This window comes from Ictalurus punctatus, chromosome 22 (assembly GCF_001660625.3).
Source record: "Ictalurus punctatus breed USDA103 chromosome 22, Coco_2.0, whole genome shotgun sequence".
Classification (NCBI taxonomy): Eukaryota; Metazoa; Chordata; class Actinopteri; order Siluriformes; family Ictaluridae; genus Ictalurus; species Ictalurus punctatus.
The window spans coordinates 12,254,457-12,277,103 of NC_030437.2; the positions used below are offsets into that span (position 1 = coordinate 12,254,457).

General features: G+C 38.6%; 1 protein-coding gene across 4 annotated transcripts in view; it reads left to right on the top strand.

Annotated features, from left to right (window-relative positions):
* Positions 1-22,647, top strand: part of dapk1 (death-associated protein kinase 1) — a 70,522-nt gene that overhangs the window by 43,690 nt on the left and 4,185 nt on the right. For all 4 annotated transcript variants that reach the window (XM_017451791.3, XM_017451794.3, XM_047149897.2 and 1 more), the window contains 14 exons: positions 725-844; positions 3,222-3,320; positions 4,391-4,489; positions 6,951-7,049; positions 7,823-8,020; positions 8,485-8,682; positions 10,199-10,297; positions 13,265-13,342; positions 13,786-14,002; positions 15,148-15,333; positions 16,072-16,269; positions 18,628-18,766; positions 20,097-20,217; positions 22,286-22,474. In XM_017451791.3, coding sequence (XP_017307280.1) covers positions 725-844; positions 3,222-3,320; positions 4,391-4,489; positions 6,951-7,049; positions 7,823-8,020; positions 8,485-8,682; positions 10,199-10,297; positions 13,265-13,342; positions 13,786-14,002; positions 15,148-15,333; positions 16,072-16,269; positions 18,628-18,766; positions 20,097-20,217; positions 22,286-22,474 — 2,040 coding nt within the window. The remainder of the gene's footprint in view (positions 1-724; positions 845-3,221; positions 3,321-4,390; positions 4,490-6,950; positions 7,050-7,822; positions 8,021-8,484; positions 8,683-10,198; positions 10,298-13,264; positions 13,343-13,785; positions 14,003-15,147; positions 15,334-16,071; positions 16,270-18,627; positions 18,767-20,096; positions 20,218-22,285; positions 22,475-22,647) is intronic.

A 22,647-nucleotide genomic window follows, 5' to 3' on the forward strand; every position in this document is an offset into this window, starting at 1 on the left:
TTAATAATATTCAGGTCAACTAAAACCTCCATAATCGTGTGTGTGTGTTTTTGTGTGTATGCGCAAGCATATGTGTGTGTGTGCGTGTGTGTGTGTGTGTGCACGCGCATTCCGAAGCTGTGGAATGTAGCAGTGTCTGCATGGCTGCACACAAACACTCTTTTGCTCACTTTGCTTCATTTTCTCGTTCTATGGCCTGCTCGTCAAGCCTGTCAGCCTTTTTTTAAAGGTAGTGAATGCACATAAAAGTGTAACCATAATCTAAATCAGAGGAAACCCCCCACCCCTCCCTGCATTACTCAATAGGATTAGCAGAATACACTCCTTTTTGTTTTGAAGCCTGACTGTTCCACGACAGCACGAAACAAGATTTGGGCAAAACTGTGCCTGTTTAAAGAGATTTGGCATTGTTTTCTCACCAATAGTCCTTTCAAACATGGCAAATCCTGTCATTTCTGGGAAACTTTGTTGTTTAATGTTCTTGAGCTGTTTTTTAATATCTTCTATCCGCTAATCTGTATCATGCAAATAATGGTGAAGTGTTTGAATTGGAGGTATAGAATCATAAGTAAGTCGTTGAGCCGTTAAATATTTTGGAAAATGTGTATTCATTGTCAGTGTGAACATTCCATGTTGAGACCCATCCTGTTGGGTTTTTTTGTTTTGTTTTTTTAGTTATATCAATAGGATATACTCCTAGTCATGATCATTGTTTCCTATACAGGATGAAGAAGACTCATTCGTGATGAAGGCCATCATCCACGCCATCAACGACGACAATGTGCCGGGTCTGAAGCATCTCTTGGGTTCTCTGACAAGCTACGACATCAACCATCCCAATAAGGTGAGAGATCCGAACAGAGGAAGCAATAAAAAAGCACGTAAATACGGCAGGAAGATGAGTAAACCGAGTAGATTTCTCTGGAATCCTGTTCAGGAGTACCTGCTTGGCTTCATTCCAATTAGAACAGCAGCCAAGGCGAGCTCGATTGACCAGCTGATAAGCGTCTCGTTTACACTTGTCATGACGCTGGAGTCACCAGGTAGTTTTCACGGGCGTCTTTTCAAAGCAGTGCTGATGTTCAGCGTGTCTGCGTATGAGAACACTTCTTGAACTCGGCCTGCCCAGTTTAGTTTTCAGTGCATTCTTGACTGGGTTGTAATTGTAAAGCATGAGGAGGTTTGAATAGAGTTGTATTGTAACTCTGTGTTAATCATTATCTGATTAATCACGTCTTGGCAATGAGTGTGTTAAGGTCAGGGATGCAGAACATGTGGGTGCTGATTTAACTTTGAAAAAATGTCTGCTTGTTCTATAGTGAAGAAATTTTTTTTTTATTATTTATTTTTTAATCTATATATTTTTTCAAACCTGCATTAGCCTATTGAATTTGTTGTTGTCATTTTTGTCTAAACAGTCAAACACTGTTCATGTAAATGTTAGCAGATTGTAGTTATTAGCCTTTATCAAGTTTGGACATATAAATAGATAAATACCAAGCAGATTTTTTTGTCTCAGCTCATATCATATCCATAGCAGCCTGCTTCACTACACACATTGCCTAAAGTGCAGTGTGGTTAATGGTAAAGCGATCTATAATGAATTAATTTGTGTTCATGGCTCAGGAACATACAAGTTTGTGGAAACACTGACAAAACAGAGCAAACTAACGCACAGTTAAAAGCTGTTACAAAACGCATCTACTAGACAACATGCACAAAACTGTAGATCCCAGGGACCTCGGGGCACAAGGCGGGGGACACATTTACATTTATGGCATTTGGCAGACACCCTTATCCAGAGCGACTCACATTTATCTTATTTATACATCTGAGGAGTTGAGGGTTAAGGACCTTGCTCAAGGGCAGTGCTGGGATTTGAACTCATGACCTTCTGATCAGTAGTCCACTGAGCTACCATCACAAGTCATAATCGCACACACATTCACACACTACGAACAATTCGGAAATGCCAATCAGTCTTGTCTCCGGTCTGAGGGAGGAAACCGCAATACCCAGAGACAACCCCCGAAGCACGGGAAGAACATGCATACTGCATGCACACAGGGTGGAGGTGAGATTCAGGCCCCCAGACCCCGGAAGTGCAAGGCTAAGGTGGTAACCACTAAGCCACCGTGCCCCCACAGTTTAACATACAGAAAGAAAATAAAGATGCCTCGCAAAGCTAGACTCAGATCGTCTTTTATGTGCAAACACCACGTCTTCTAACCAAATCATTGGCCAGTGACTTAATGAATTTTTGCCGGTCACAAAGAGGATTAGAAACATGGTTAGAAGTGGTTAATGTAGCTTATATAGACGGCATTTCTTGATTTTGCGAAACACAATTTCAGTTGTTTACAAGAGTCCATTGTCAAGAAAACAATAGTTAACATCAGGTAAAACAACTTTTTTTTGCCATTACCATGCAGTTAGAGCATTAGCGTTTGTTAATGTAAGTGGCTTGTTTTTCTTTCACATTTACAGGTGTGTTTATGGCTCTTCTACATGGCACAGGCTGGTAACACTTTACTCAAGGATAGTTTTCATATCGCTCCATGACACCTGCATGTGCTCTTCATGATGACTCATAAAGCTAAATAAACATTTGCAAAGGTTTAGTTATTTCCGCACTCTCAGTAGTCCTGGTTTTCCCAATGTTCTGTTTGATGTAAATGATCAATTTATCTGTCACATGTACAGTATGCTGCTTAAAATTTCAACAAAATGCCTTCTCTGGTTGAGATGCTGCAGAAGTGATTGTCTTTAAGGAGAAAGAAAGAGATAAGAGGCAGCGAGGAAAAACTAATCTATCCACCAGAGTGAGAAGCGGGGTTTGCTGTTGATTGCCTTGCTTGGAGCTGTCCGGTGTGTGTGTGCACTCTAAAGAGCATTCCCACAGCTCATGCATTTATGCATGCCAAAGAATCACCTCCAGTCACAGCTGTAATCGTGGGCGTCAGCGAGAGCATTTAAGTACCCGCATTTTAGCCGAGTTCAGCAGAAAGTCTGCTTTCCACAATTAAAACGGCAATGCAAACACGGCAGAATAATTAAAGCTCATTTGAGCAAAGTTCTAAGACTGACTCTGATTAATTAGAGACATGTTTGTAATACCTGCCCTGCTATGAGGAACTGCTGGAACTCTGTGTGAGCTTAATTAAGCCATACTGTTTCTCTCCGTCTCCATGTGTGTCTGTGTGCATCTGTGTGTGCTTCAGCATGGAACGCCTCCACTCCTGATCGCAGCAGGTTGTGGGAACATCCAGATCATAGACGTCTTGATAAGAAAAGGAGCGGAGATCCAAACCTTTGACAAGGTGTGTATGACTCACTTCTATGTTAAACTTACTTTTGTTTTCGAAAGAAAGAATGAATAATTGAAAGATTCTTGTTTCTTTAGTTAGTTAGTTTTCTTCTTCGCAGTTTGAATTGGCAAGGACTATAGTGTTGCACTAGTACACACATTCCCAATATTCACCCTATCGTCAGGAAATCGCAGTGATGGTACAGCTTTCAGTGGCCGGAAGTCCAGGAGAGCAAAATTAGCCATGCTTTCTCGACTGGAGGGATGGCATTACTCTCTTCACTGCCAGTCAGTGCATCACTAGCTGATTATGTGCGTTTATGAGCTCAGGTATGTGGAAGAGGGTAGATAACACTTTCCTTGAGAAAGCTGCAGTGACTGGCTTCACATGTCTCCGAGGAAGCACTTGGAAGCCTTCACCCTTCCTGGTTGGTAGCTGTGATAGGACAGTTAGCAAGTTGCAAATAAAAATAAAAGAATTTGCTAGAGAGATCATAATTGCATATAGCTAGCTTTTTGTGCACTAGTATTTGTATTCGTACACTAGTGGTAAGTTCTGCTTCGTTTCTTTTACAAGCTGCAAAGAGAGCAGGAATTTTGTTAATTGGCCTGTGGTTGCAGCTGTGGTGCCATCAGTGTGGTAATAAGCAGTTAAAATGCAAGTACAGTAAATCAGAAGAGCAAAACAGCATGTTTTGTTACACCGTTTCAGTACTGCTTGAATAATAGTGTATGGAAATCGTCATTTCGCTGCTTGTCACAAACACCATGTCTTTAAACATTGTACAAACTACACTCTGCAACACAAGTCTTGGTTAAACTGTTATTGAAGAGTATTATGCCATCTGACAATCTGACAATACTACCGATTATCTTTCATCTGTAATGAAATTTCTGATTAAATTGTAATTATGGAAGTACTGTTTAGTATATTGCTGGACACCATCACTGGTAAATGCTTATTAAGAACAGCCATTTGGTGTTAAACAGTTTGAAGAGGCTTTAAAAAACCGGTTTCTGTTCAAATAAAAAGTGAAGGGCTTTTAAATGCAGCCAAAATAGCCTGGTTTTGCTGTCTCGCAGTCTGGAGCCAACGCTATCTACTATGCAGCTCGACACGGCCATGTGGAGACCTTGAAATTCCTCCATGAAAAGAAGTGCCCTCTGGACAACCAAGATAAGGTCTGTCTCTCTCTCTCTCGCTCTCTCTCTCTCTCTCCCTCTCCCTCTCTCTCTCTCTAATACATACGCACACATACATTGCCATCAGAAATAGTCTTCTGGCAGAGGCTACATCTGAGATTTTTAATTCCCCATCCTTCCATATGTGACACATTTTCACCTTTTCCCACTTTCCCTTTTCGCAGTTTCTGTGGTCTCTTTGGACTTTTCGCAGTTTCCATGGTCACTCGCCAGGCTGAGAGCTGCTCGCTCTATAAAATAATCGTTGCTCTGTTTACAAAAGCACCTCTCTAGACTCAAGAGCACGCTCAGGCATACCAAATTGCAGCATGAAGTGCTGTCGAGTTTCTAAAGCACAACAAAGAGTCACGCTTTTCAGTGCGTGGTACTTTATCAGAGATTGAAATTGCAAGCCTGCGTTAAGCTAAATGCTGTTCAGGCTTTAGTCACGTTTACATGACAAAAAAAAATGAAAGCGTGAAATTTATGTGCAAGTTAGACTGTAAATGAACCATCATGCATGGAGTTTACCTTTGAGGTATTTCGCACAAGTTAGTTTTAAAGCTATCAGTGTTTGACTTGCGCTGACTGATGTTAAGTTAAAAGGGTCCAGTAGTCTAAATCCACAATAAATGATCAATGCGCTAGATTAGTAAAGTAGGAAATTAGTAAAGGAGAGTCAACGATGATGTTAAGGTGAAGTCAGTCAAATGATAATACATAAAGTAGGGCCTCTTTAACCTATTGCACCCAGGGACTCCTAAACTGGGGGAGAAAGAAGAAGAAAAAACCATAGATAATCCTTGGGCCCCTCAACACAGATTTATTTTATGAACATAATCTTGCTGTTCTGATATTAGACATGTTATTTACTGTAAATGTGATCAATAATAGTGTGACTATTTATTGGTACCATATAGCTTTCTGTTCCTGAGAGGTCTACTCTCAGAACACATTTTCATTAGATTCGTGTGTACGTTATTTATAAGCCTACTTGTTTTTGAGTAATTAAGGATTGGAATGAATTGGCTAATAATTATATGAACTCAATACTTGATATAATAACAGTCAGTACGATTACATGGACAACAATAATCCAATATTAACCCGATTAAGACAATACTCTGATTAAGAAACTACTATGTAAACCACAATTTTTTTATTACCTTAATCCGATTAAAGTCATACTCGAAGTAAACACAAATCGAATTAAGACATGGAGTATTCCTGTTTTAGTCGCATTATTGAGCTGCGTTACAGACATGTACACACCTTAATCACGCTAACATCGTGTGAGTGTTTTCACCGCGTTTTGTGACAGGACACGTTCACACACGGCAGTGCTCAACCGTTTTACGGCAAACAGGAGAGCACGGTTGCTTCTGAAACCGTGTACTTACCTATTATATAGTAGGAGAAATACATGTATATAGTAGGCGAAATACATGTGTTTCGGCTACTATATAGTAGGTAAGTACGTATTTGGACGCAGCCCAAAGCTTCAGGCAGTCTTCTATTTGCACGTACAGCATGACAAATAATTAACTGGTCAAATTAAAAATAAAAACACCCAAAACTGTATACGGTGCCATAACAAAGACAAACTGTATGTTGATGCATGAAATTCTGGAGGGAACGTTGGACGGCGTGGCGCGGTGACGTAATGACGTGTGCTGTTAATCCATCTATGTTCTATAACATGTAAAGCGGGAACATGAAAGGAGTATTCTAAAAGCAACTCGTGTAAACACCTTATTCACAATATTGTCTTATTCAGAATAAGGTCAATAATTAGCTTACTGCTGTCCATGAAAACGCAGTTGCTGTAACTGAGTTTTATTTTTTTAAATCATACCCCCCCTGGCTATGCTTCACAGATGCCACTTTAAGAAACATGGATATAGAGGATCATAATAATGGAATCAGCTTCAAGTGTTTAAGATTAAGACATAACATGACACATTACTGTTCCAAGTATTTTGTTACAATTTACAGCAGCTGATGAAAGAAATTAAGCAATATTTCGGTAGAAATCTGTTTCATAATAGGATTTCTCAAATGAAATGGATTTGTCTTGGTTTCAAATAGTGTATTCTAGAACGATTAGAATTAACTGAGTAAAGCTATAATGAGATTTTGCAATATGATGAAATAGTGCACGCAGTCTTGTAACCCTTTGCATAAAAAACATGAACACATTCAAAAATATATGATCGAAGTGTTTTAAATCAAATTACCCATTAAAAATAAATATTATAATTGTAGTTACTTTAAAGCTGCAATTAAGGCCTTCATGAGTCATATCAAGTATTATAATTATGCAGATTTAATGATTGAGTTTTCTCGTCATGGGTTTCTCAGACAGCTCACTGAGCCGCATCCGCTCATGCTCATATTAAACCGTTACCTTTCCAGTCTGCATGTTATGAATATTACAGTTTGCTTTTGCTTTGTGCTGCAGTCAGGGGAGACGGCTCTGCACGTGGCCGCTCGATATGGCAACGTAGACGTGGTTCAATATCTTTGCAGTATTCACGCCAACCCTGACCTGACAGACCGGGTGAGTAAAACCAGACAAACAGGAAAGTACAAAATACTTCACTTAAAAACAGGATTAATGAGCTACACACATTATACACAGTAGATCTTTACATCATTTACTACCTGAAACTGAAATGGACTTCATTTGGAAAATGTGTTCAATAGCCGAAGTAATGAAGTAGAGTACAAATATAATATAAGTACAGTACAGGAATAACACTGGAATGGTGACTCGTTCTTCAAAGAAGTACAGTAATGAAGAATTTGTCAACATTCCTGTTTTTATTAATTAGTTCTTCTGTACTGCAGTACTTGTTGAATTTCTTTTCTTTTTTGCGCATTCTGTGGTCATTTCCGTGGAAGCACACTGATCTAGCACTAGCAGTTCGTGCAGAATTTGGTGAAAATGTCATTCAGGAACTTGATAATTATGCTCAAACAGCTTTGCTAAAGCTGAAAGCACAGAAAGCACTGATTGATTTTGCACTCCATAGCAATAGCACACGGAGATGGCTAATCATGTTTGTGCTTCATTTCACTTGGCAACCGCTTATAACTTCCAGTAGTGACCTCAATACACCAATACCAGCTGTTCTTACCCAAATATTTCGAGATGACGAACTGAGATATGACCGCAAGATTTTTAATTGCTTACTTAGATTTAAAGCAAGAAGTATTGGGTGAATCGTTTTATTCGGGAAAAGAATAACGTTCGTAGCACTTTAAGCTCTACTACTGTTTTTGTGCCCTTTCTGTATATGAATAACACTGTTATTTCTTTTTGTCCTGCAGGAGCAGGAGACTCCTCTGCACTGTGCAGCGTGGCATGGGTACTCTGCAGTGGCACGGGTCCTATGTCAAGCCGGCTGTGATGCTAACGCCCGTAACCGTGAGGGTGAGAGCTCACTGCTCACCGCCTCGGCCCGTGGCTTCCGCGACATTGTCGAGTGCCTCCTGGAGCACGGGGCTGACATGGACTCCACTGATAAGGTACACGCACACAGAGGCACTGGATAAGCAAAAGTGAATGAGTGCTGTCTAGATCAATAACAGAAACTGAGATCAGAGCTCTTATGTGAAAGTAGGTAAACGCACATTTGTTATGTAATAGGGCAGCTCCTATATAGCAGCGCTCCTGTGCCATTAGAACATAATGAATTCTTCACTCTCGATAACGCTACTATAAAAGTGGTATGGATTTTAAACATTTTAATGCACTTTTGTCTAACTAATGTCTAAATTGTTTTTGGTCCATGGATTTTAAACTCTACATCACAAGTAAATTTGCTTAAGTAAATGATTGCAGGGTTTCTTCATTTCCTCTGAACAAATGAAGCATTTGTAGTTTGGAAGCACATTCGTATAGTTGCTCCACGTTTGGATTTGGAAATGTCTCTCTGACAGTTCTCTTCTTTTAACAAGTTCTTTATTTCGCATGCGAATGTGTGTTACAGGACAATCACATCGCACTGCACTTGGCGGTACGGAGGTGTCAGATCGAGGTGGTAAAGTGCCTCCTCAGCCACCACTGCTATGTGGACCACCAGGATCGCCATGGAAACACACCACTGCACATTGCCTGCAAGGATGGCAACCTACCACTGGTGGCACTGCTCTGTGCTGCTAAAGCCAATGTGGACATTCCAAACAAGGTGAGTAAGGTGGAAACTGGTTCAACAACAGCATGCATATGCAAAGTGACCCTCAGGAAAAATTCAAACATCCAAGGGCACGCCATTCTCTCAGTCATCATGAAACATCAGAATTGAGGTGGTTATGAGGCTCACACAAACATTATAATAGTATAACTTTTTTCAGTTTGCATGCTCATTAAAAGACTACTTTTGGTTACAAGTAAAAGAACTATTTTCATATTAGTTGCACATTTAATATGCATACATTTTGAGATCTGATTCGATATAATTTGATGTATTTGTCATGATTTATAACAGTAGCTTAGACAGTAGTAATTGCTATAATTCAAATAACAGGTTTATATTAATGCAATCATTCTACTACATTATTGCTTCTGTAGTAACAGCTATGACGAGGACTTTTATGCCAGATGATCCATATACAGTAAATGGATTGATGATATTGTGAGATTTTCTGTGAGGAGATGTCTAGTTATCATTTTTTTGAAGGAGTCTCCAGTGTCTATGCTTTTTAACAGTCAGTGGAAAAGTTTTAAGTTTTCCTCCATGGGATTGTCTTCACGATGAGGGCTTTATGCATTGTGGTTTCTGGGTAACATTACAACCTGCTTTTTTTTTTTTTTTTGGTTGGTTGTTTTTTTTTTTTTTTGTCTTATTAATTACAAGGCTGGTGAAAGAACAACGTTTTATATCTGTGACAGGACGTAAGTGACAGGAACTAACTTGTTTCGTGGACGTGCACAATATAATATCTATATAATACTTTCTTGGGATGCTTGATTGATTACTATTTGTGTAAAATGCATATATTTATTCATAATGTAGATGCAGTATGTTTCCCTCACTTGTCCCTAAAGGACAGTGTAGGTGATGATGGTTGAGGATTTGCCTTCGTTTGCCTTTGTCAAACTTTTAAAACACTTCATATGAGCGTTTCTTTATATAACTTGACAAGGTCATTGCGAGACTTTTAATAGACGGACTAATGTTCAACATTTTGTCCACGGGAATTTATCTTACTTGAGGGTTTAATGGAGTGTCATACTAAACAGTTAGATTTCCACTTCCTCTATTTCACTTCTGTCCCTGCTTCCTTCCTTTGTGTTGTAGGTTTTGGGACGATTTGAACCATTGCATGATTTAAAACCTTTTTTTTTTATAGCTATGATCTGTTGAACAAATGTACTTTTTGTTCTTTTGTCCTGAGTTTATTAGAAACAGCACTTCCATTAGCCAGCAGGCAGAAGATGGATGGTGGCTCTTATTCAAAGCTATAACCGAAACAAAATGTTATTAGTGTAAAGCTGATCTGTCAGCACCAGGGTTTCTCCTGAGCCACAAATGGAAAGTGCAGAGGCTTTTTTAATTTCCATTTTGGCTGTTGACTTGGAATTTTTTAGACTCTGAACTCCCCTGATTACTGCTTTTCTGTATTTGTTATTGCTGGGATGTTGTTTGTGGAGTGGTGTAATCATAAGACTATAAAGCTTTTTGTTTTGTATTTTTGTCACAGTTTGGGAGAACTCCTCTCCATGTGGCAGCGAGTAATGGAGGACTGGAGGTGGTGCGGCATCTCTGCGTGGCCGGAGCTAACACCGAGGCCATCAATAATGTGAGTCATGGGACATATCCATTGGCTTTCCATAAAGCCAGGCTTTTGCATGAGTTACCCAACAGTTTAGTGAACCTAAGGTACAAGGTCTTCAAAAGTAGAAGTAAACAAGCAGATGACAATTCAGATATATAAAGTAAGTCTTAAGTATGAATTACTGGAATGGTTTACCAACACAACACCCCAGAATAAACAACACAGAAATCATTACAAATATGAGTCACACAACAAACCCACCAACGTTCAGACATTTTCCATCAGAGGGGATTGGGGTAATCAAAACAACTTGTTTAAGTAAAGTAAAGAGTGCTTTTACTTAAAATACAGATTCCCTACCCTGGTCCTGGAGTACCTCCTGTCCTGTACATTGTTGTGTTAGAGCGGAGAGAACTAGGATTTGGGACTGTGTCTTAAAGAATAAGGACTCCATGACTCATGAGTAAAAGCTGACATCCAAATAACTGCTCAAGTAAAAGAAAGGAAGTATCTACTGAAAAAAACCCCACTACTTAAGTAGTGAATTACTCATTACACAGGATTAGATTAACCGAATAAGCAGTAGTTGTATTAATAATGAGATCAAAACTATTCACTGTAGATAACGGAAACCATCATCATATACTGCTTATAGTATTGCATCATACAGAAAGGACACCTCTTGTAACATAAATGCAAGGCCGTGAACGTAAACGTTACTACCCCCCCCCTTTTTTTGGTGCCTGACAAATTTAAGATTGCGCACATTTAAGCTTGAGAGAGAATTAGAGGTCATGTTCTTCTCTTTAGACAGAGTTGAACACTCGAAACGTTTACCATTATTGACCATCTTATGCTACAAGCGTTGTACGAGTATACCTGAAGTTGTAGTCCTTGTCTAAGGTATCAGGATGACAAGCAGGAAGCAGTCATTTGTTATAATCTAACATTAATGCGCTTCTAAAAACACTAAGAAGGTTGGAGATTTTGAGAATCTATTTTTAGCTAGCCCGGCAGAAAAATGCTTGGTGATATTCAGCTCTAGGCATTGCAGTAAGATCATGTACTGTGTAAGTGGTATTTTAAGGGCCTCTTACATACAATTATTAAATTATTCCAGAAATGTTGTAGTGCATTAACGTTTACCTTCCATTACCTGAAATCCAGTCCCTGCGGAAGCTTAGGAAATTAGATTACGTCAAGGGAAAGCTAATTGGCGCATATGAAATTGAGTTTCCAGCTTGTTTTTTTCCTTGGTATAAATGACTCCTGAAAGAACACAATTAAGTATGTAGTTCAGATCTCAAGTACTGATTGCTCACTATCCGGTACTGCACCTCTATAGTGGATAAGTGGCTGCATTATCGAAGAAGTATGAAATCTATACAGGTCGAGGTAGCTGGGTCTGTATTCATATAATCAACTGTGTGTGTCTGCTTTCTGTAGTGTGTATGTGTAAGCTTGTCCCTGGAGCAGGTGTTATTAATGCTGCCTAAACAGTCTCCTTGAAACTTTAAAGGATGTCCTTCGGTCTGTTTGCGTTTTCCGATCTTTCTTTCTTTGTCAGTATGAGAACCCTGGCCTCATTGTGTCAGGAGTCTTTCCTCTATGAACACTTACCTCAGTCTCCAGCTTGGAAGGCACTTTCAGCTGTTTCGAGACATCTAGTAGCCCATAAATGACGACGAATACCTCCCTAATTGGGTACTCTACAAGAGTTCGACTGAGAAATAAAACAGAAGAATGCATGTTATAAAAAGAACGGGAGTAAAAATAGGAAGACTGGTGGCCATGGCTTTTAGATGGACAAAGATGTGTCTGAACACTCAAACACAAAACACCAAAATAGTTGATTGCAAACAAAGAGCTTGGGTATCCTGTCCTGGCTTATATTAGCTAGGTAGCTAGCATTAGCAGTAAAAATTATAAACATATATGAGTTAGAAATCTCCTCAGAAATCATGTCTTGTTAGCTTACTTTAGCTAGCTAGCTAGTATTCACACTAAAATTATGATGCTTTATGAATATGACTTAAAATTCCTCTCAGTAATTGTCAGCCTAGGTTATATAAGCTAGATAGCTAGCATTATCAGTTAATATTAGAAACATTCCTCTCAGAAATCCTTTAAGGTGGTATTAGTTATGTGGCTCACACTCGTATATATGGTTTGAACTCAAACACTGTGATTTTCATTATGACTTAGCTTTTTTGCTAGAAAGAAAGCTTTTAGTTTATCAACCAAAGCATTAGCTAGGACATGTTCTAGCACAACAAAGCTGCAGATTTTTAACCCTTCTTTTCTATTTCATTTTCCTCACTTATAGTTAAACTAAGGATTTTCCCACCTCACTCGCATTCACTTGATGTTTATTAGTGTGTATGTGTGGCTGTGTAACAGAGAACACGGCCTGTTCAGAGTGTAGCTTTGAGAAAGGACCGCAGCTGTTTGTAGCTGTGTGGTTAGCAGTATGCTTGTGGTCTCAGGTGCTGGCTGATTGTATGGAAGGGTGTTTAGTATGGGGATTTGGGGTTTACTGATTTCCTCTGTAAGCCCTTGAGGTTTGTGTGTGTGTGTGTGTGTGTGTGTGTGTGTGTGTGTGAGAGAGAGAGAGAGAGACATGTTTTTGGCCTTTCCTAGATAGCATGTAGTATTCCCACCACCCTGCACTGTCCTCATGCTCATAAATCCAATCTGTCTTTAGTCACAAAAAACCCAAATCTGCCATTGTCTTTGTCAGCTAACAGCTATCATCCTTCTAGTGGACCTCTAAAGCGTATCAAGGACTCGCTGTTCAGATATAACACCCCCTCTCTTTTTTTTTTCCCTCTCTTTTTTACTGCTTGTTCTTATAGTAATATCCGAGCTCTGTAAAAAGGAAACTGAATGAATTTTACTTGTTCAGCCTTGCTCATCTGGCCAGCTCACATCATTCTGCCCTGAAGTTTATCTCTCTCTGTGATCTCTCTCTTTTTTTTTTTTCTTTTATAGGATGGAAAGACAGCAGAGGAAGTGGCAGTTGCAGAACAGCAAGAGCATGTAGCACTTCTGTTGGCAAAATTGAAAAAGGTTTGGTGCTCTATTGTCCTATCATTAAAAAAACACATGAAACTGATTGCTTTTGGTGTTTCTGCATTCATGAATTGTATTTCAGATTTGTGTGTGTGTACTCTAACTGATTTCTGTTGTTTTACTGTTGTAGATGGGCAGTTGGTTGAACAATCACAATGTTTTAGCTTGGGTCCAGGTTTTAAAAGTTATTTTTAACGTTGCATTCCCTACATTTACATTCTAATGATGTAGGCAGATTTTCGATTTAGACACAGGTCACGTTCAGCCTGTGCGGTACATAATATAATGTTCAATAGTTTTTTTATTTTATTTTATTTATTTTTTTTACTCTGCTCATATAGTTTCTGTTAAATTGTATGGTCTCTAACCACTGCATACATAAATCTACTTCCATGCGCACTAATGGCTCCCTTTAATTTTCTCTCTGATTGCTCCCCTAGGACAGCCACAAAGGCGGCTACATTCAGCAGCTGAGACCCACTCAGACACCTCAGCCGCGGATCAAGCTGAAGTTGTTTGGCCACTCCGGCTCTGGGAAGAGCACACTGCTGGAATCTCTCAAGTGTGGCATCCTGAGGAGCTTCTTTAGGCGTAGGAGACCTAGACTTACCAACCCTGTGAGACACCCGGCCTCACCTGCCACATCCAAACCTGCAGGTACGAAAGGCGTCGTCACTCCAATGAAACCATGTTCATGCTCCAATATGTCGGCACAATTATTTCACCAATTTCTAACATTTAATCACCTTCAGATCAAAAGATTTTTAAGATCATGAGAAACAGTTCAGTCAAGTGTCTCCAAACTTTTGACCAGTAGTGTACACAGTAAATGCATTTCCTCCTTCAGGAGACTCATAAGCATCATAAAAGGAAATGACAGTGTCCTGGAAAGAAGAAGAGTTCTGTAGAAAGTGTTAAGTGCGCTAGACATATTCAGCACACTGTGACTAACACATTCTCCAAATCCTCGTGCAAGTGCAAGAATGAAGCATGAAGAAAAATCTTTTTTTGGGGGGGACGTTGACACTGACAAGAGTGTTGACTGTAGAACTGCTGCCTGTTATTTTACTGCTCCAAGCCTAACTCAAGTCTGAGCTGGATTGGTTGAGTAACATTTCCCACAGTGATGTCATTCCTGGTCAGTGTTTGCAAATTCAAATCGAACAAGCCTCAGTCTCGTGTGGTGTGATGAGACTGAGGTAATCATCTTTCGAAGTAATTAGCGCTGGGATATGAAACAATTGCTGGGTGACTTTGTGCTTTGACCCACTGTAGACTTTGTGCTTTGTACTTCTACTTTGTACATCTCATTATGAAATAGATAATAAAATGCAATTGTTTGAGCATTTTCATAGGTGTTAATGCTAGTGTACTTTAGTCTAAGTAAGATTTTTAACCCCTTAAATCTGTGGATTCAGACCTGAACTCCTCACTCTTGTAACAGTACTTTTTCTTTTAGGTTCTGTATAGTCACTAAATAATTTCAGATGGTAAATAAATTGAAGTGGATCACTGAATAACAAGATGGGATTTTCAAGAGGTTCAAGGATTTTGAATGACCATACTGCCCCTTCTGATTATAGGTTGTTACTGCACTAGGATAATCCTTTGCTAAACGTAATATTTAATCCTTTAATAAATGTTACAGTGATTTGTCAGTGTTTTATAAGGATGTGTGTGTGTGTGTGTGTGTGTGTGTGTGTGTGTGTGTGTGTGTGTGTGTGTGTGTGTGTGTGTGTGTGTGTGTGTGTGTGTGTGTGTGTGTGTGTGTGTGTGTGTGTGTGGTTTGTACTCCCATCCAGTCTCTGTGAGTATCTCCAACCTGTATCCAGGCTGTGAGAATGTGAGTGTGAGGAGTCGCAGTATGATGTTCGAGCCCAGTCTGACTAAAGGAGTGCTAGAGGTGTTCACACCCGTCCACAGCAGCCTGAACACCGCCGATGACACGGCCACCAAGGCCATCGACATCCACACGGCCAACGTCAATGGTTAGAGGCCCACCTCATTTTCCTCACTCGTTTTGTGTTTTTATTACGAAATCTGATGAATCATGTTATAGTCTGGACACAAACCTGAGATGCTTTCAAACTTTTTGGAATCTTTTAAGCTATTTATTATATCAAGAAATAATACAGCATGTTGAAATATTTGCTGAAGTTTATATTGGGTCTTTATTATTCATGTGTCATTACTAAGTTATGAGTGTCCATACTTTTCTGTCAGAGTGACTAGAATTATTATTACCTTTATTTGTCTGTAAGGTATCGATAACGAACACAGATGGGAAAATACAGCATGTAGCTATATAACTAATTCAAAACTAGTGCACTTGAATGATGCATCTGATTGTAAGACATTCGTATCAGACATTCCTGCAGTACAGTAAAAATACACCTGTGTTTACCCATCGCATTAAAATAAATTCTTCTCTCTGGGGAAAAAAAAAAAGTCTGTGCCATTCCTCATAGGATTAATATAGACATTTCGAACAAATACCTTTGATTGAAAAATTAATGAAAGTGTCTTAGAACATTTATGTGATTCCCATAAACCTTTACTGACCCCAAGGCCTGCTCTTAGACTTTCTCTGTCCTTTTCTCAGTGCCCTCCCTTTTGATTTGAGACATAGAGATAAGGTTGGAAAATAAGGAATCACAAAATTCGGAAGAAGTCACTTATTGGCTCGTGTTGATTTAAGGAAATTTGTGTCTGCATGTGTGTATTAGGTGTGGGAGACTTCAGCGTGTGGGAATTCTCCGGTAATCCAGTGTACTACTGCACATACGACTATTTTGCAGCCAATGACAGTACATCCATCCACCTGGTGATGTTCAGCCTGGAGGAGCCGTACGAGACTCAGCTCAGCCATGTCACCTTTTGGCTCAACTGTCTCAAGGCTCTCACGCTGCCTGAGGACAACATCGGTGAGTTTGTGTGTGTGTGAGAGATAATAAAGTAAGCGCATGCTTTGTACTACAACTGCAGGTAAAGTAGGAGTAGACTGTGTAGGGTTGGAAATCACACCAAATTTTACACCATGATAATTCATAAAACAAATCAGGAGCTTTCACCAGTGACATGTGTCCAAAATGAAATCTTGACTTCAGGATTTTCATTATAAGTGAGTTTGGTGTAAACAGTTTTTTTGTCCATACAGGGAAACCCTGCTATGCATGTTATATATAGACATCTAATTCCTTGTTTAGTAAAAGTCACTTAAAGTCAATTTAGGGAAATTGAGAATTATAACACAAGGACACAACTAATGAAATAAAAACGTATAATCTGTAGAACATTCAGACTGGATTTTGAAATAAATGTTCAATTAAATTAATGATTTCATGATGAAACTTTTCCATCCTGATGGGAGAGGTCTCTTCCAGGATGACCCGGCTCACGTGCCCGGGCACGTGGGTTCAGTGAATGGTTTGAGTGTCAAATTGATGTATATATGATATGATGTATGATATATGATATGATATGGCCCGGCCCTCACCAGATTTCAACTCAACTGAACATGTATGGGAGATTTTGGAGTGACGTGTTACAGTGCTCTCCACCACCATCATCAAAACATGACTTGAGGGAATATCTTTTGTACTGGTATTCACCAATCCAGTACAGTTCTAGAGACTTGTAGAATCTATGCCGATACATATTTAAGCTGTTCTGGTGGTTTGTTGTCCAACTTTATGTAGAATTTCCTTTAGTATTTCACCTGTAAGATTCCTTAAAAACTACTCTGCAAGTTGAAATTTTCTGAGAGTGTTTACTTTTTTTTTTTTTTTAGATCCCAAGCCCTGTGTTTTCCCTCAGTTACTGCTTAGCAACCGTTGCTATCTGCTATTATCTTGGTCATGCTCTCAGCCCTTTAGTGAACACATTATCTTTCATTGGTTATGTTTTAAGAGCTCGAACGTGTCAAAAGACATGTCTGGGAGACTCATAATAGTGAGTAGAGGATCTTATTTTTCTACTTAATTCCAAATCCAAAAATAAATATAAAAAATATATATATTAGCTTGTGATTTGTGTGTTTAGTAGATCTCACTATTAGCTGAACACAGACATTATAATTAAATTCCCCTCTCCTTGCTTAAGGCAGGTCATTTCTTATGTTAAGCTGTATATGTGTGTTTATTTAATGCGAGTTCATTCAGGTTCCTCATGTGCACTCTCTGCTGGATGACATAATGTAGTGCTCATGTGTTTACATTACATTTCTGTTTAGTCACTTGGTACAGTGTCTTATCCAGAGTGACCTGAACATAATGTTCAAACAGGAAAAGATAGGATTTGAAATGTTTTTGTAACTTAAAACACAAATCTTGTGACAAAATTGTTGTCTTTACTGTGTTAATGTTTAACACAGGCCGAAAACACATTTCAACGTATAATGATACAAAGAAAACAATAAATAATGAGCTGCTACTCAAACTTGAATTATTAGTTTTAGGAAAGCACCCTAAAGCGAATTAAGTTCATAGAACAGCATGACCTGAAATGTTTTATTAATCTTATACTACATCAATTTACCAACGATTCCGATTTTTAAGCATTTACATAGGGTGACCATACGTCCTCTTTTCAAACATGGGCAGAGTGAAACCGATTTTATTTCTATATATTTATGTGATGATAATAGTGTCTTTTTTCAGTGTATTGAAGTCTGCATTCATAGTAACACTGTTTTTTTAATTACATGATTAACCCCACTCCCACCCCACAAAAAAAGGTGTCCTCTCTTAAGAAAACGGGAATATGGTCAACCTAATTTACATTTAATAACATTTAATGTTGGAACGTCCACGAGACAAGTTCCTGTCATCACGTATCTAATACTATACTATAACAACAGTTGTGTTTTTCTTTGTTAAATAACAGCATAACTTGTTTATCCATTTATTATTAGGCTTAGATTACATAGATCATCCATCATAGAAGTTTCTAAATGAGCACATTAATATAAACCTATCCTTTCAAGTACAGCTGGAAGTATTCTTCAAATTTGCAAATTCAGCACCAATGCTGTATAAAGCAACTAACAGAGCATCGTTTTACTTCCAACACCAATCTCTAACAAGACTGAGTGCAGTAATCATTAATGCTCTGAGCTCTTCATGCTTTATGCTGTACAAAAACAAAACATATTTTGTAGCAACACTTTCAGTCCATTAGGCTGCAAGACACATTCTAGCTTTCTCATTACTTGAATAATGTACAGTGTGTGTAGGTGGATAATTCCAGGTTAAAGGGAATATGTTTTTCTGGTGTGATTCTAGCTTTTGGAGGGAAGATCAGAAATCCTCTGCACGTGGTGCTGGTGGCCACGCACGCCGACATCGCCAATCTGCCTCGCTCATTTGGTGGCGAGTTCAGCTATGACAAGGAGAGATCTTTACTGAAGGAAGTCCGTAACAGGTAAAATTGTTCTAGGGAGTTTGTATCTCAAATGCACAAATTCCCCTTCACATTCATCTGTGTTACAGGAAATGACTTGAAAAGATTTGTGGAAAGTAGTCCGTCTTTATAAGAATAGTGTTTCGTTTAACTAGATTCACCATTTTTAAATCAAGTCAAGTAGGCTTTATAGCTGTATTTTAGCTTTATTTTCTTCAATACTTGAAAACACCCTCATAATAAAGCACATAAATACGTTAAAATACCAAATGCAGAACAAATACACCTACTGTACAATAAACACAATACAGATCACTTGGTCTTAACATGAGCAGTGAGCGAATAGTAGGACTGTCATGCGACAGGAATAGATGCAGTTTGGGGCAAAATCGTAATCGAAAAGCAGGAAATGGTCAGGCGATCAACATACAACATGAACTAGGCAAGATTAGTTCATGTTGAACCAGAAACGAGATCAACATCAGAGATAAGTGAAAGGAAGATTGGTAACAAAAGGTACGGGACACTGAGCATGTACTTCGCAATGACCAAGCGAAGTCAGAGTCCCTATATACCACTCCATACAGTATTTTGCAGAGTTTTTTTGCGATTGTGACCAAAAATACAGAGATTTTTTCCAACATGTGTGATGCAGTTTGCAGAGTTATTTGTGCTTTTGTTGCAGAAAACTACTTGAATTGGGGAAATTATTTTGCATGGTCTTTCACAGAGATGTTTGCTTGTAAATGAGACCTTTTAGCGCTACACATTTGCGACGCACATGAATCAAAGAGGGCTTTGGCTGAATGCGTGTTGTGATGACGTCACATGGCGTGTCTTGGTCCAGATCTGTGATAATTTTGAAAAATTCGTCAAATTCGTTCATCCGTATACTGCACCATTTTGCTTGATTTTAAAAGCATTTCTGCATTTGTAAATTTGCGAAATCCTGGAGGGACTGATATACTTGAGTGTGTAATAGAGTCCAGGTGTGTGCACTCATAATAACGGTGAATGTGATGGAGTTCGTGATGGATGAGGGTTGTAGTCCTGCATGTTTGTAGGCCACATTGTACTCTGGACACTTATTCCAGCATTGATGTCACAAGGACAATAGGCATATTACTAAATATCTAAAAAATTAGTAGTACCTTAATAGTAATGGGGAAGAGTCTCTTCTTAAAACAAAGGTTTTAGATTCATCTACATGAGGAGTTCAGCTAAAATGGATAGTGTGCATACTATGACAAAAAAGATTGATTTACAGTTTTCCCTAGCAAAAATCATACCCCATTAAAGTTCAAAGGTCTACAATCCTTAATTGTGTGAAATTGATTTAAATCTCTCCCAGGTTTGGAAATGATCTGCAAATAGCTGAGAAGCTCTTCATTATGGATGCTGGAGCCTCTAACTCAAAAGACATGAAGTTGCTGAGAAACCTCTTATTAGAGCTGCGCAACTCCATCATCTCAGTAAGAGCTTTCTGTTTTGGTCTTGTAATTAAGGGTATGTGGTTTTGTTAGAAACACAATTCTGATTTTTACACTTTAAATGCTCTAACATTTACTCAGCATTTCTGGGGCAGTTATTTATTTATTTATTTATTTATTTATTTATTTATTTATTTGTGAAGATTGCAGTACAGACATGTGTAATGTGTGTGCGCACGCGCTATGGGAATTATCATAAATGTGTGAAAACCCTTTACATGGTGAAATGTTGACATTTTCTACATATAGAATTTCCTAAAATAAAGTATGTTTGTTTTTGCATGTATTTCATTCTAGGCATGAAATAAAAAAAAGTGAAAAAGGTCTCATTCCGACAGTGGAGCCGATATCTATCGGATTACATACTGAACTGATTAGGCACATATAACAACTTGATCAAAGCCTGACAAAACAAAAACTGTGTGAGAAATTCACACTTACCTAGCGACACTACAAATATCTTATCAGTCTAACAGTTTTTACCACCGCATTTGTTGAAATGACAGAACATATTTGCAGGAAGATTTGGGCAAGATTAAAAAGTAAAATTAAAACATTAATTCATTCATTTTGGTCAAAAATATGTATGTTTTCGTAAAGTTGAGGTGTCAAAGTATACTACAGGCAGAAAAACCTCATTATGGATAAACTCAATTTTGGAGCTGTATGTCATAATTTAAACACAACGACGTCCAAAAGGTTTTCCCAGCGGCCGCACAAATGAGATCCCACCATGGATCCACAATGTTGGACATCCCACCATTCGTTCAAATAGTAACTATAAATACAACTGAGAGTTTCAGAAACAATTTTAAGAACCTGAATTTCCAGGCTGTTACTGACATTTTTCCCTTTTATCACAGCTGAAGAGCGTATAGTTCTAGTCTTTCATTTTATTAAACTGTATATTTGTTTTATGAAATACAACTTACTCACCAATTTTTATGGAAGCCCATTTCCATCACTGAGGAAAAAATTAAAAAGGTCATTGCAATCTCACAATTCTGACTTTATTTCTTGCGATTGTGAGTTCATATTGTGCAATTTTGACTTTATTTCTCATAATTGCGAGTTTACATCTCAATTCTGTCTTTTTTCCTCACAATTTAGACGTCAGATATGCACTGACAAAGCATCAATCGTTCTCTATGAATAGGCTATATGAGGATAACACTCATCAGCTAGTCCAGACAAGGAAAACCAGACGCTAGCGCACACTCGTTACCTGAAGTTAGCCACATTTCAGGTACTGTGTCAAGTGAATGTCTAAACTGCAAGAAAAAAGGTCAGAATTGTGAAATGTAAACTCACAATTGCGAGAAATAAGTCAGAAATGCAAGATGTAAAGTTGCAATTACCTTTCTTTCTTTTTTTTTCTCAGTGGTGGAAACGAGCTTCTATAGATGGTGTCCATAAACACTGTCTTAAAACTAGCCATTGATTGAATGATGCCAATTTCAACAAAATGGAGAAATTAGCGAATGTTAGCTTGAATGATAAAACATAAAAAATAGGACCAACCAATATATATTAGCCTAAAATATGAGAGCTCCATGTAGCATAAAAAGCTTCGTAAATGTTACTTGATCGAAGTTGTAATTCTAAATTGTTTTAGAGGAATACCATTAGTCACTGCCAGCAGTATGAAATAATTCTGTTGAAAAATGTCCTTCATACACTTGTTAAGTTGTTGTGAGGCTGTATGAAAGTGTAGTATGTTATAACTCAATATCAACCCACACTTAATAACAAGGCCTGCTAGTCTTCTCCTCTTAGAGACATACACCGTCAGATGCACAAATCCTACACAGTCTCTGTAAAGAGACCCTCTCTCCTCTCCTCCTACACCACTTCTTCTCTCTGCCTCCTACACATACCTGCAGCCATCTCCACCTAATCTGCCTTTCTGATAGAGAGAGAGCACTGCATCATACCTGCAAGCAATTGAATGATCATTTCTTCAATCTAAGGAAAGTGGAATAAAAGACACATGAAGGTTCTGCTGTTATATTCCCTTGTGAAGCCTGTGTTGTCTGCCTCTCTTTCTCAGAGCTGTAGGCCTATGACTCAGCTAGCAGAGAAATTGTTGTCCACGCTTCCTTCATGGCGTAAAGTGACTGGACCAAACCAGCTCATGTCCTGGCAGCAGTTTGTGGTTGATGTACAGGACCAGATCAACCCTCTGGTCAGCGAGGAGGACCTGCGAGAGCTAGCTTTACAGCTGCACAGCATGGGAGAGGTGTGTATACAGTGTGACTGAACCCTATTCTGATTGTCTTCGAGGAAGTTAATCAAGACACACACATACAGTCAGTGCCAGAATTATTGACCCCCTTCAAGAGAATGGACAAAATAGTTTTCAAAATTCAAATTTTTTCTACCCACCTTTATAAAAAAAAATTATTTTCACGA